The 12478-nt window shown below is 37.6% G+C and overlaps 2 protein-coding genes across 3 annotated transcripts; one reads left to right on the forward strand and one right to left on the reverse strand.

The window, feature by feature from the left end:
* Nucleotides 1-2138: 2138 nt before the first annotated feature.
* Nucleotides 2139-5724, reverse strand: sirt3 (sirtuin 3). 2 transcript variants are annotated; one of them, XM_077519211.1, is made up of 8 exons: nt 5108-5724; nt 4976-5027; nt 3838-4017; nt 3505-3737; nt 3299-3399; nt 3056-3217; nt 2691-2903; nt 2139-2618 (listed from the first exon to the last, which is right to left on the reverse strand). In XM_077519211.1, exons 1-8 carry the CDS (start codon nt 5178-5180, stop codon nt 2592-2594), a joined length of 1041 nt encoding a protein of 346 aa, XP_077375337.1. In that variant the 5' UTR covers nt 5181-5724; the 3' UTR covers nt 2139-2591. The 2 variants fall into 2 exon arrangements, with proteins under 2 accessions (XP_077375337.1, XP_077375338.1); XM_077519212.1 differs by having other exon boundaries at nt 3838-3968; nt 5108-5188.
* Nucleotides 5459-11058, forward strand: psmd13 (proteasome 26S subunit, non-ATPase 13). The gene is made up of 13 exons (XM_077519210.1): nt 5459-5681; nt 6120-6198; nt 6599-6633; nt 6746-6801; nt 6899-6942; nt 7028-7114; nt 7629-7800; nt 7876-7955; nt 8038-8163; nt 9882-9944; nt 10260-10340; nt 10522-10638; nt 10757-11058. The coding sequence occupies exons 1-13, from the start codon at nt 5581-5583 to the stop codon at nt 10862-10864; spliced, it is 1149 nt and encodes a 382-aa protein (XP_077375336.1). The 5' UTR covers nt 5459-5580; the 3' UTR covers nt 10865-11058.
* The last annotated feature ends 1420 nt before the right edge of the window (nt 11059-12478 follow it).

The following is a 12478-nucleotide window of genomic DNA, read 5'->3' on the forward strand; positions in this document are numbered from 1 at the left end:
GGGGCACAGTGGATGACTGGTCAGCACATCCGCCGCTCCGAATTGTCCCTAAGTGTGCTTGTGTGCGTGGATGATTGTCCATCTCTGTGTGCTCTGCGATTGGCTGGCAACCAGTCCAGGGTGTCCCCCGCCTACTGCCATAGCCAGCTGAGATAGGCTTCAGCACCCCCCGCGACCCTTGTGAGGAGCAAGCAGTTCAGAAAATGGATGGATGGATGGATGGATTATTATTATTATTATTATTAGGGCTGGGAAGAAAAAAACAAAACAAATCTAAAAGTTGACCACAAAAATTGGTCAACAGAAAAATGTCTGACTCGAAACAGTGGGCAGGGCGTTTACCCGAGTAATTGATGGAGTAATCGATAGCGGAATCCATTCTAAAGAGATTTGTTTGTTAGTGACAGCCCGAGTTCTTATCATTGATGTGACGAGTGAAGACACTGATCATGTTAATGATTTCTCATGATAATAATTGCAACACTATTTTCTATAAATATTTTCCATTGATAATTTTTCAAATTTCCTAGAAAATCACAATGCCCATATCTGTGGTGACCTTTAGGAACAGGCCTGTGAGATATTCATGTGGTCTTTGGTGGCTACCTGGTGCCCGTGGTGACCACGTTTATGACTCCTGATACACAGTATCATCTGAATGGTCGATTACTTCATATGGGGATTCTAATGTAAGACACACTGATAACAGTGTTTTCAGTGAAAAAAAAAAAGAAGAAGTTGTCAGTAAAAGTAGCACCATAAGATGGCTGCCTTCATTCATACAGTATAGAATCCGTGATGCAGACTGAGCTGCTATCTTGAAGGGAGTCCCAGGTGATTTCTTCCATCCACTTGTATTGAGGTAACTGTCTTTGAGTCCAAAAAGTTAAACATATCGGTAACCCATTAAATCATCAGGAATTGTGAGATGTTCACACTCAAGTTTTTATTTGTCGTAAACAAGTGGAACATATTCAGACAATTTTTTACTGCAAAGATCTTTTGAAATGTTTTACAAACCCTAAAAAAATAAAAAATAAATCCAAATTAGCTACACTCGCATGCGTTTGTGAGATACGGGGAACTTTTCATTTATGGATCTATTTAAATTTCCACTTTTTAAAAAAATAGGAACTCCCTACACTTTTTATTAAAAAAAAATGAAATCAATAAATTATGTTGAAATTTTAGAAAACTTTATTTACAGTAGAAATCTTTACGGATCTATTTACTTGCTTTTTAATTGTTATTATATTTTTGAATTTAGCTTAACACATGCTAATGACCCTGGAAGCTCACTTTTTTCATTTTTGTTATAATTATTTCAACAAATATGTCAATTTAGTTTAATATATATATATATATATATATATATATATATATATATATATATATATATGTATATATATATATATATATATATATATATATATATATATATATATATATATATATATATATATATATATATATATATATATATATATATATATATATATATATATATATATATATATATATATATATATATATATATATATATATATATATATATATATATATATATATATATATATAATGCGATTGGGGGCGGCACGGTAGTCGAGTGGTTAGCACGTCCGCTTCCCAGTTCTGAGGTCTCCGGTTCGAGTCCAGGCTCGGACCTTCCTGGGTGGAGTTTGCATGTTCTCACCGTGCCCGCGTGGGTCTTCTCCGGGTACTCCGGTCTCCTCCCACATTCCAAAGACATGCATGGCAGGTTAATTGGGCGCTCCGAATTGTCCCTAGGTGTGCGTGTGAGTGTGGATGGTTGTTCGTCTCTGTGTGCCCTGCGATTGGTTGGCAACCAGTCCAGGGTGTCCCCCGCCTACTGCCCAGAGCCAGCTGAGATAGGCGCCAGCACCCCCCGCGACCCTTGTGAGGAATAAGCGGTCAAGAAAATGGATGGATGGATGGATAATGCGATTGGCTGGCAACCAGTCCAGGGTATCCTCCCGCCTACTGCCCAGAGCCAGCTGAGATAGAAGCCAGCACCCCCGCGACCCTTGTGAGGAATAAGCGGTCAAGAAAATGGATATGATGGATATAAATAAAGCATATAATAAATAAAGCATCCCTCTACAGTGAGTAACAAGGACTCATTTTTTTAAATTTTATTTGCATTGCATTACATAACATGAAAAGTACATTAACAGCAAGTAACTTGATCACAGTTCATTTCTGCTTCCATACTTTTTATCTCTGTTATGTAATACAAATATATAAATGAAAATACCCTTCCAAAAAGGAATGTGCTTGGATCTGTGTTTGCTTGTGTATGTATGTGTGACAAACGCACAAACACACGTTAAACACGTACGTTTTTGTTTTTTTTCCCTCATCTACGATGCTATCTAATAGCCAGCAACAATGTGTAGTTTGTCAACAATTTCCATTAAACAGATGTAGTGCTGTGAGGACTCGGAGCTCTCCTGTGCTGTTCAGAGCAGAACAATACTGTATTATTGTCACCTGCATTTATGTGAACTCAATTCAAGTGGTCCATATGATCGGATTGAGAAGTGTTGTTCATCTAAATGCTGCATTGCTCATTATTCTTCATTTGTCTTTGTTGCACTCTGCAGATAAAAAAAAAAAGGTGTATTTGCCAGTTAGGATTAAATTCTGTAGCCAGACGGACGGGAACTCACTTTCTCAGCAGCAGCTGCCATCAGAGCATCCAGTTCCTGAGTCCAACCGAGGGTATGGGCAAAAGTTTGGATACCATTCACTACATCACCCAGCAGCACAACGTCACATGGTCGACTGTTATTCATTGCAAATGGACCCACTAAGTCCCGGTTGATTAGCAGGCGAGGAACAGAGGCTCGCACAGCTCCAGCTAGACTGGCAAAGGGCTCCACCTTCAGGAAGAAGAATGAACAACAGTATGGGGAATTTATATTGTACGTACCAATATTCATTTCGCTCAGATTTCATTGTTCATCTCAGAAAGTTATTAATGAAATCATGGACCATTCTGCATCTCATTTTGAAATTGGAAGACAAATATCACCTCCAGTGATGTGCCCATGATGATGAGAAGATCTGCAAGAGGAAAGTCTGTGAGGTATTTGAAGAAATGAAGTGGCAGCTCCTCTCCAAAAAATATTATGTCCGGCTTTACAACGCCCTTACAGGTCTGGCATTTGGGAATCATTCCGCTCATCAAGTCTGGCTAGTGAAAAGCATTAAGATTTCTTTTGCAAGGAAATTTAAGAAATGGACTGAGATCCAAATATTTAGATGTATAACTCACACGTAGGTCCTCTCCCTCATATTTCCTTCGGCAAACAGTACATGTGGCCGTAGCAAATGTACCGTGGGCCTCCACGAGCATCTTAGGCGGAATCCCGGCCACTGAAGGTGAATGCAGCAACATGTAACATAATCACTTCTTTACTAAAGGAGTAAGTCAGATAAGAAAGATAAAAAAAAAATAAAAAAATAAAAAAGAATACATACATCTTTCCAAGCCGTCAATATTCTGTGTGTACATTCTGAGAAGCAGACCCTTCTTGTGAAGCAGCCGCACGAAATAGTGCGCAGGATTAGGCTGGTAATTTCCTGGATACAACTCTTTGGCCAGCGTAAAGAATGGTTTAGGGTTGTGATGAAAAAAGGCAATCTCAAAAATAGCCTCAGCATAAGGCAGGTTATACTGCTGCAGATTGTCATAGAGGCCACTTCCGGGGGACCTGCAGAGGAAATGACCACTCATCAAAGATCCCAGAATAAACATTTTTTTTTTTTTTTTTTTTAATGCGTGAACTAGATATCATGGAGAATTTCTTTTACCTGAAATCAGGGATGCCACTGGGTGTGCTGATCCCCGCTCCTGCCATCACCACCACTCTCTTGTATTTCTGATCTAGCATGTCCCTAGCAATGTCTTTCAAGGTCTGCTGCTGCACGGCTGCCCCACCACCCTGGGAGAAAAGTCCTTTAGTTGCATTCCTCCAAGGCAAGTTTGTTTGCCTGGGGAAATGAAAAGAATGAGAGTTCTACCAAATTGAACCACTAAATACAAAGCCCCTAAAGTCATTTAAAGAATAAGCATAGGCTAACAAAGTTTGGCGTTTGAGCTGCCATACTGATTCTGAGAGAGATTAGGAGTTTGCAGTTCACTAGTTTATCTCTAGTTTTTAGCGAATTTCAGTGAAGGCCAGGTGCCAAAATTTAACATGCCGTTAATATTGCAAAACAACAAAAGAATCCAGAGATTTTTTTTCACCTTTCCAAGACAAAGTGGTCTTTCATTTGACGAGAGGCAAAATGCTAAAAAGTGTGCATTTGTTGTTTTATATTAAATCTTCTGTTTTCAGTGCAGTAAACAAGCTGTCATTAAAAATCACTTGACAGACACAAAAACTGCATGACAAACATGACTTGGAGTCAAATCAGGTCAAGTTTGGCATAAACTACAATATTTCCTTAACAATTTTGTCGTTACAATCTGAAGATTTGGCTATAATATTCTATTACTGTATACCAGGGGTCACCAATCTTTTTTTAAACTGTGAGCTACTGCTTGAGCACTGATTGATTTATAATGCAAAGGGCTTTCAGGTTGAAACAAAACAGAGACAGATAAATATGAAACACTTCTTCTAAAAAAATATCTGCATGTTTGTATATTTTCAAATGATCACTTCTACAACATTCCTGGGAAATCACACCGTCCAATCCCTGGTTGGTAGTCCTTGAGTACTGTGATGCCCACTGTATCTTTCTGTGTGCACAGTAGTATTAATTCTCACTCTTAATACAATATTTTCCCACACTGCAATAAAATATTGAGTGTGACAAGAGCATTCTTAAAAATAAATACATTATATTGTGCATCTCATGTGCAGCCTTAATTGTTTCCTCTGAAATAAAACAAGCATTCGTACTCATTACTTATGTTTGAATTTATCAGCGAATAATTACCTACCCAGAAAAACGTGTTTCACCGTGACACGGACACATACTTCTTTGACCACGGTCTATAAAAGATGGGATTTGTTTTTAGTACAGTATCATGCACTCTTAAGTTCACATTGATCAGCTGTGTCTGTACACTGACCGCTAGTAGTCCTGCTTATTCTTGGAAACCAAAGGCGATGTAAGGAAAATCTGTAGCTTATCGAATAAGCCATAATAAATATATATAAATTATTAACCAAAACAAAATTAGCACGAAGTCACCATAGACGAACGACGCTAGAAATTGACCTAAACCTGTTATGTCGGTGAAGTTCCGTGTTATTGCGTGACGTAGCATACCCTCATCAATATATTGATGTATTACATGAGTATTACAGTAAGTGTACTAATTTTATAAATGTAATATATTTACTTGACCAATGTGTATTTATAAATATATTTTAACACGGCAATAATCATTTGAGGTCTTAAGGTTGAATGCAGCATTAATTCCCATAATTCCTTGCGTCAAGCCCAGTAGCAGACCAACAACACTACAAGCTACTTGACGGTAGCCGAAAACCATCCACGTAGATCAGCACGAGTTTAGTTTAATATCATTGTGTCGCCACCATGAGAGATGTTACCGCGTATCTCAAACAGCAGCAGAGCAACAGTCCAACACCCGAGATGGCGACGGAGTGGCACAAACTGGAGGATTTGCACAACAAAAGGTACAAATGCTGTTAACTGAAGTTAGCACTCGCTAGTGTTAGCAACCTCGTCCCATTGAATTGCTCGCTGAGTCATGCGCCCACCTAGCATTAGCACAATTCCGTGAGTAATCTTAGCTCACATTCTAGCCAGCAAATAATTATTTCCCCTCCGAAAAGAACGACTCAACAAATGGTCTTTTATAAGAAAGACGACGTACTAACGTCGTCTTACATTCGCTGTCGTACAAACCAGTAATAGTTACTTCAAAATATATTCTAGTACAATTACACATGGTGGGAAATTCAAACCTAAAAAACTACCCACTTATTGTTAAGTCATTCTCATAATGTATTACAGCATAAATACGTGCTCATGTTTGTGTGGAGAATGAAACATATTTTTGACACTCGTGTCTTAGTGTTTACTAAATGCTACCATGTTGGTTCATATGATAGGTTGTGGCATCAGCTGACCCTGAGATTGACAGACTTCGTTAAAGACCCTTGTTTCAAAAACGGAGATGGCCTTATTCAGGTAAATACTTAATTGGAACACACGTTGCTCTCCATATTATTGCTACAGTCATTTCATTTGATCAATAAGTGAGTTTAATTTAGAATGCTCTAGCTTTACGGTAAATTGTTCACGTAAAACATATTGCACAATCTTGTGATTAATGCAAAGAAAAAGGCCATGATGGCAATTTAAAATCTGGGTTGATGATACATTTAAATACATTTTTGTTAGTCCTTCATAAGTGAGAAAGTGTTGTGTGTATGTGGCAGCTATGAATGGCTGTTTTTGTGAAACTGGAGAAAATGTACTAGAAACTGGGATCTTAACAAGTCCCAAATATTTCCTAATGAGCAATGTTTTTATTTAAAATATATATACTGTACTTTAAATTTTATCGGCCCTCTTTTTTGTTTTCCAGCTCTATGAAAACTTCATCAGTGACTTTGAACACAGGTGATAAAGAAAAATAACGAAAAGACTACCAAGGAGTAACAGTCCCAGCTTGTTAATAGATTCATTTCTACTTCTCTTGAGCTTCCATTTAATAGTTCTTATCCCTTTGCAGAATCAATCCTTTGTCCCTTGTGGAGATCATTCTTTATGTTACCAGACAGATGACTGGTAAGACCTGGGTGATGTAGAAAACAATATTTTTTACAAAATAATTTGATTGGAATTGAATTGTATTTTATAAAGGGTTAAAAAAAAATGTTTACAGATCCCAAAGATGCCATCACTTTTCTTGAGAAGACCAAGGAAAAAGTAGGTTCATTCATAGACACAACTAAATATTACTTTGTATGTAAACAACACAATTTGGACTGTGGCTATCTCTCATCTTGTCCAGGTGAAAAGCAGTGAAGAAGCCGTCATTCTCTGCAAGACGTCCATTGGCAGTCTCAAACTTGAAATCAATGATCTTCCAGCAACAAAGGTGGGAGGAGCTCCAAATAAATTTAAATGCTGCTTTTTGGACACTTGGTAACACATTGTTTTATTGATTGCACATAAATGGTAACAGTCCAACAAATCACTAACAGTGGAATTGTGTTCTCTTAGCCTACATACTACACCCCCAAAACCCCACTTTTTTTTTTTTTTTTTTTACCTGCATGACACCAGCAATATCTATATAATACTGTGTGTATGCAGTTACAGTAGACTCAGACCTGGGTGTCAAATTTACTACTTTTGTTATGCCCTATAATCCAAACTTAACATTGTTTACTGTCTTTCAATGCAGAGAAATATGTGTTCAGTTTTATTGCCAAATGTTTTGTGGCATCATCCCTGTTGACTGAGATTAACATTGTTGGGGGGGGGGGCATATTAATCATAATGAAAAAAAAGGCAAAATGATTAAAATATTTGGTATTGCTTATGTGAAATAAGAACCAGTTGTAAACGCCTGCATTTCATTGCCTCTGTTTTTTTTTTTCCTCCCCTAGAAACTAATCGAGGAGGTTGAGGAAATGTTGAACAATCTGCCAGGTGTCACATCGGTGCATGGCCGGTTTTATGACCTCTCGAGCAAATATTACCGCATTATTGGGAACCACGCCTCCTATTACAAGGATGCTCTGAGATACCTCGGTTGTGTGGACATTAAAGACCTTCCAGGTTAGCTTCTGCATGAAGGGAATACAAACTGGAAGCTGCTTGACAAAATAACAGTTAGTGTTGTTGACTTCACAGAGACAGAGAAGCAGGAAAGAGCCTTCACATTGGGACTCGCCGGTCTTTTAGGAGAAGGCGTGTACAACTTTGGCGAACTGGTCGGCTGCACTTTAAATCTTTTACATAATGTTGTTATAACAATATCAGTGCATATTGACTGTATGCTGCTTATTGTTGCAGTTGATGCACCCTGTACTGGAGTCCCTGAGAAACACAGACAAGCAGTGGCTCATCGACACACTATATGCGTTCAATGGAGGCAATGTAGAAAAATTCCAAGGCTTCAAGTCTGCATGGGGCCAACAGGTTGGTTGCATTTATGTCATTCATCCTCATTAGAGATCCGATAACTTTAAGGATTTAACAAGGTGCATTCCAGAACGATCAAATCTCCTAAATGTGTAATTATGCTGAAGAATTAATATATTATACTGTATTGTTTCGTACTGTTTATAAGGGCTGAACTATTAATCAAATTCCAATTGACATCAATGCAGTAGAAGGCAATTTTCAAATTGCAAAGGCTGCAATTTTTTCATTTTTTTATTGATGGGAGGGTGTCAGTTTAATTTCAGTCAGTTCAGTAGGATTTGTTTTTATAAGTGTATGTTTATTGTATTTATTTATTTATTCATATCGTGTCTAATTGGGTTGTAATAATATCCAAACATCACAATACGATATTATCACAATATGAAGGTCACGATATGATAATTATCACAATATTGTGGGGCGGTTGGCGATACTAAAAAACATCACAATATTGGGGGAAAAAAAAGTGTTAATACTTAAAAAAAAAAAATAAAAAAAAACACAATAATGCACTTTTGTATATAACAGCAAAGCATATTAACAACCTACAATCTCTAATAAGACTTAATATTGAGGCACTTACAGGACTGTCTCAGAAAATTTGAATATTGAGATAAAGTCCTTTATTTTCTGTAGGATACTTGAGCTTTGTTTAAGATGTAAGCCATAATCAGCAATATTAAAATAACTTACAATATTTCAGTTGATTTATAATTAATCCAGAATGTATAACATTTTTTTTTTTTTTTTTTTCATTCCAGAGAATAAAGGACTTTATCACAATATTGAGATTTTCTGAGATAGTCCTGTACTTTCTAATGCAAGCACACATTAAGTTCTTCCACATATTGACTCGGTTCACAAGCATATTACGTGCCCCTTCATCGGACCATTAGCGTGAATTTTAAACAAGAAGGGCCAAAACATGCATTGTGAAAATTAAACTGCATTAAAAAAATAAAAATAAAATAGCCACCAGAGGGTGCTAGAACTGCACAAATGGAAATCAACCTGACTTTTTTTTTTAAAACAGATGTACTGCTTTTAATATCGTTACATGACGACAACGATATATTGTGGCAGTTTTAATATTGCGATATCATGATATTGCCATTATCGTTACATCCCTAGTGTCTAGATAAGTTCAGTGTTTAAAAAGTGTATTCCACATGTTTTCAAATCATTGTTGCATGAAAAGCTGAAGTGATAAAATCACAGATGTTTGCATTATTATTGTAATTTAATTCACCTGTGACTTACTGACTTATGTTTGCACCACACTTGTGAATTTGTCATAGTAGCTACTTAAAGGACTGCAAGCCAAAATCTAACTAAAGTAAATGAGTTCATTCAATTCAATTTTATTCTTGACTCAGGATCCACTTTAAAAAAAAAATCATTTACTTTCATATTCCTGACATCATATAAACGCATAGTTTATTTTTCCTTTATTTTTAGAGCAAGCTGTAACAGAAATGGCATATTATATCGAAATTGCAAAATTGAAGAAAAAAAAAATAAAAATAAAAAAAAAAATTCCCCTCCCCAAAATTGTTCTGCCCTACTGTATATAGTAAACATCTGTGTGTTTCCTCATGTCTTTAGCACTTTGGAATAAAGGCATGTCTTGAGTGCCATGTTGAACTCACTTTTATGTTCCCCAATTAGATGGATCAATCTAAATTTTTCCCTCTCACTTCTCTTGATTTTAGCCTGACCTTGCAGCGCACGAAGCCAAACTGATGCAGAAGATCCAGCTCCTCTGTGTGATGGAGGTGAGACACACGTACTTACTCTCAGGTTCTAGTGGAAGTGCATCAGAACCAGCACCAGATCAATAATGGACTTGGTGCTTAATCAAGAGTATATTTTAAGCAAACTCACAGTTCTTGAAATCCCAATTCACGTATTGGTTTACTCTGACAAAGAGCAATGCAGTGGAACACCTCATTTGCTTTAACAAAGTTCTCAAGTCACAGCATCCGCACTGAAGAAGCTGTGTGTTCTTTCACACGATGTAAACGTTATTATAGCTACATGCATCAGCACGCACTGACTTCATCATCATCTTTTCTCCTTTGTATTTGCAGATGACCTTCACACGTCCAGCAAACCACCGCCAGCTGACCTTCACAGAAATTGCTCAGAGTGCCAAAATTCCTGTCAATGAGGTTTGTGGACTAATGATGATAATATTGTCGGTCTATGTAGGGTGGTTGGTTGTACTCAGGTTGGAGAGGTAAATTGATGTTTTCCGAGATCCAAATCAACCAGAACAGCACATTCCCGACCTGTTTCGAGGAGAAAAGCATTGCAGCTCCTGAAATAATGATGTGCATGATTTGTGTGCAGGTGGAACTTCTGGTGATGAAGGCTCTGTCCGTTGGCCTCATCAAAGGCAACATTGATGAGGTGGACAAGAAAGTGCAGATGACATGGGTGCAGCCTAGAGTGTTGGACTTGCAGCAGGTGAGACTTGTGTTGCTCCAAAGTTGTTGTTGTTGTTGTTTTACTTGGTTCTGTACAGAGCCATGAATTGTACATTTGTTGGTTGAGTCTCACACTCGCATGTTATTCCCCAATTCAGATCAAATGTATGAAGGAGCGTTTGGACTTCTGGTGCGGGGACGTTAAAAACATAGCCATGCTAGTGGAACAACAAGCCCACGACATCCTCCACGACCTCCTGAATTAATGCCAACATCCTTCTATGACCAGTAAAGCCTGTTCTGTTTATTTTTATTTCTATTGGACTGCATCCTTTAGGTTACTGGCACTTTTCAAAAATAACTGTTGTGTTTTTCAAAAGAAACGTTCTTGTAATATTATCACAGTATGGACAAACTTTGTCCATAACCTAAATAAATTGTCCACAAAAGTCAACTTCAATTACTTTGACTTGTACTTTTAATATACTGTGGCTTAGTTGTGTTCACCCTTTGCACGTGGCATTACGAATTACAAACCTCAATTTTGAAGTTAGGATGTTCTTTAGAACATGAAAACAGAATACATTATACAATGATTTACAAATCATTTTCAACCTTATTGCATTGACTACATTACAAAGAAGATATTTGTTACACACTGGCAGCAATGCTTCCATCAGATCAAATCGTTATGAATGTGATGCAAGCTCTATATCCTGCATTTTAAATGACTCTTGAATAATTAGATGCTGTGTGGGCTCAGCTTTAGGCATGCTTGACCAGTCTGAAACATTCTCTTCTATCACATTTAAAGGAACATAACAAACCAGCTATTCTGTGAAATGGTTCATTTCAAGTCTTCCCTCAAAAAATTGCCAATTTATGTTGAGCAATTATGATTTTATAGCACTTTTTATGAATATTTTTGCGTTAAGTACTGTATCGGGCATTTTGGACAGTCACATGATCATCGTGACGTATTGTGTGCATCAAGTACACATTGAATGATATGGAATGAATGACAGCAAAGACATGAGGAATGATCGCGTCCTATGGCGGACATCAAAGGTGGAATTTCGCCTTACAACAAAGAAGCACTTCTTCAAAAGCAGTTCAGCCACGGAGGACACCGAAAGCTGGATAAATCTGGCAGAGCCAGCCGTCGGCGAGTCGAAGTGGATGGTAAACATCCAGGTGACATGTACTCTGCCTAGGCTAAGCTACACGTGGTAAGCTAAGCACACTTTAGCCCACATTAGGAGCGGCCACCACCCCACCCACACACGGAATGACATGAAACCGGATTTGACTCTCAACAGAATTGGCGCAGTATTTGGGATCGAAGATGTCCTTTTCTTGCTCATTACATCAGCAAATTCCCATTTAAATGAACGAAGATGGCTTCCGGTTACACACGGGATACGTCATCACGATCACGTGACCAGGAACATGGCGCTCCCCACGGTACGTTTGAATTCGGATACTTAATCGGCTTAAAATAAAATTCGGTGAATAAGATGCCAGAGATATTTGCACTTTTATTCTTTGTGCACAACGCCTAATCCAATACTGGAAAATGATTAATAAGTTTTGTATCGCTCTAATGAACAACTTTGAGAACTGTTTAACTTCAAATAGTGCACGTTCTATGAATGAACCAGATGGTTGCAGATTACATTTGACAAGAACCTGAAACTACTTGTCCAAGGGAACCAGTTGAATTCCACCACGTTGTGGTTTTGATGTCTGAGAAGTGTTTTAAATGTGCCATAAGGAGGAAAAACACATCAGCAACAAGCACACACTATCAACAAGGGCTTGTATATGACTTTGACATCATAAAAATAATTGTCTACTGAAAATTAAAATAAATAAATACA

This window comes from Festucalex cinctus, chromosome 4, assembly GCF_051991245.1.
Source record: "Festucalex cinctus isolate MCC-2025b chromosome 4, RoL_Fcin_1.0, whole genome shotgun sequence".
In the NCBI taxonomy this organism is placed as follows: Eukaryota; Metazoa; Chordata; class Actinopteri; order Syngnathiformes; family Syngnathidae; genus Festucalex; species Festucalex cinctus.

Excerpts from the sequence above, each read along its gene's own strand:
- sirt3 (XM_077519211.1), bottom strand. The coding sequence starts at position 5,180 with ATGGCTTATTCGATAAGCTACAGATTTTCCTTACATCGCCTTTGGTTT. Across the intron at positions 5,028-5,107 it reads AATAAGCAGGACTACTAGCG|ACCGTGGTCAAAGAAGTATG; the intron begins GTCAGTGTACAG and ends CATCTTTTATAG. Across the intron at positions 3,400-3,504 it reads TATTGACGGCTTGGAAAGAT|TGGCCGGGATTCCGCCTAAG; the intron begins GTATGTATTCTT and ends ATTCACCTTCAG.
- psmd13 (XM_077519210.1), top strand. The coding sequence starts at position 5,581 with ATGAGAGATGTTACCGCGTATCTCAAACAGCAGCAGAGCAACAGTCCA. Across the intron at positions 5,682-6,119 it reads GAGGATTTGCACAACAAAAG|GTTGTGGCATCAGCTGACCC; the intron begins GTACAAATGCTG and ends TTCATATGATAG. Across the intron at positions 7,956-8,037 it reads TGTACAACTTTGGCGAACTG|TTGATGCACCCTGTACTGGA; the intron begins GTCGGCTGCACT and ends TTATTGTTGCAG.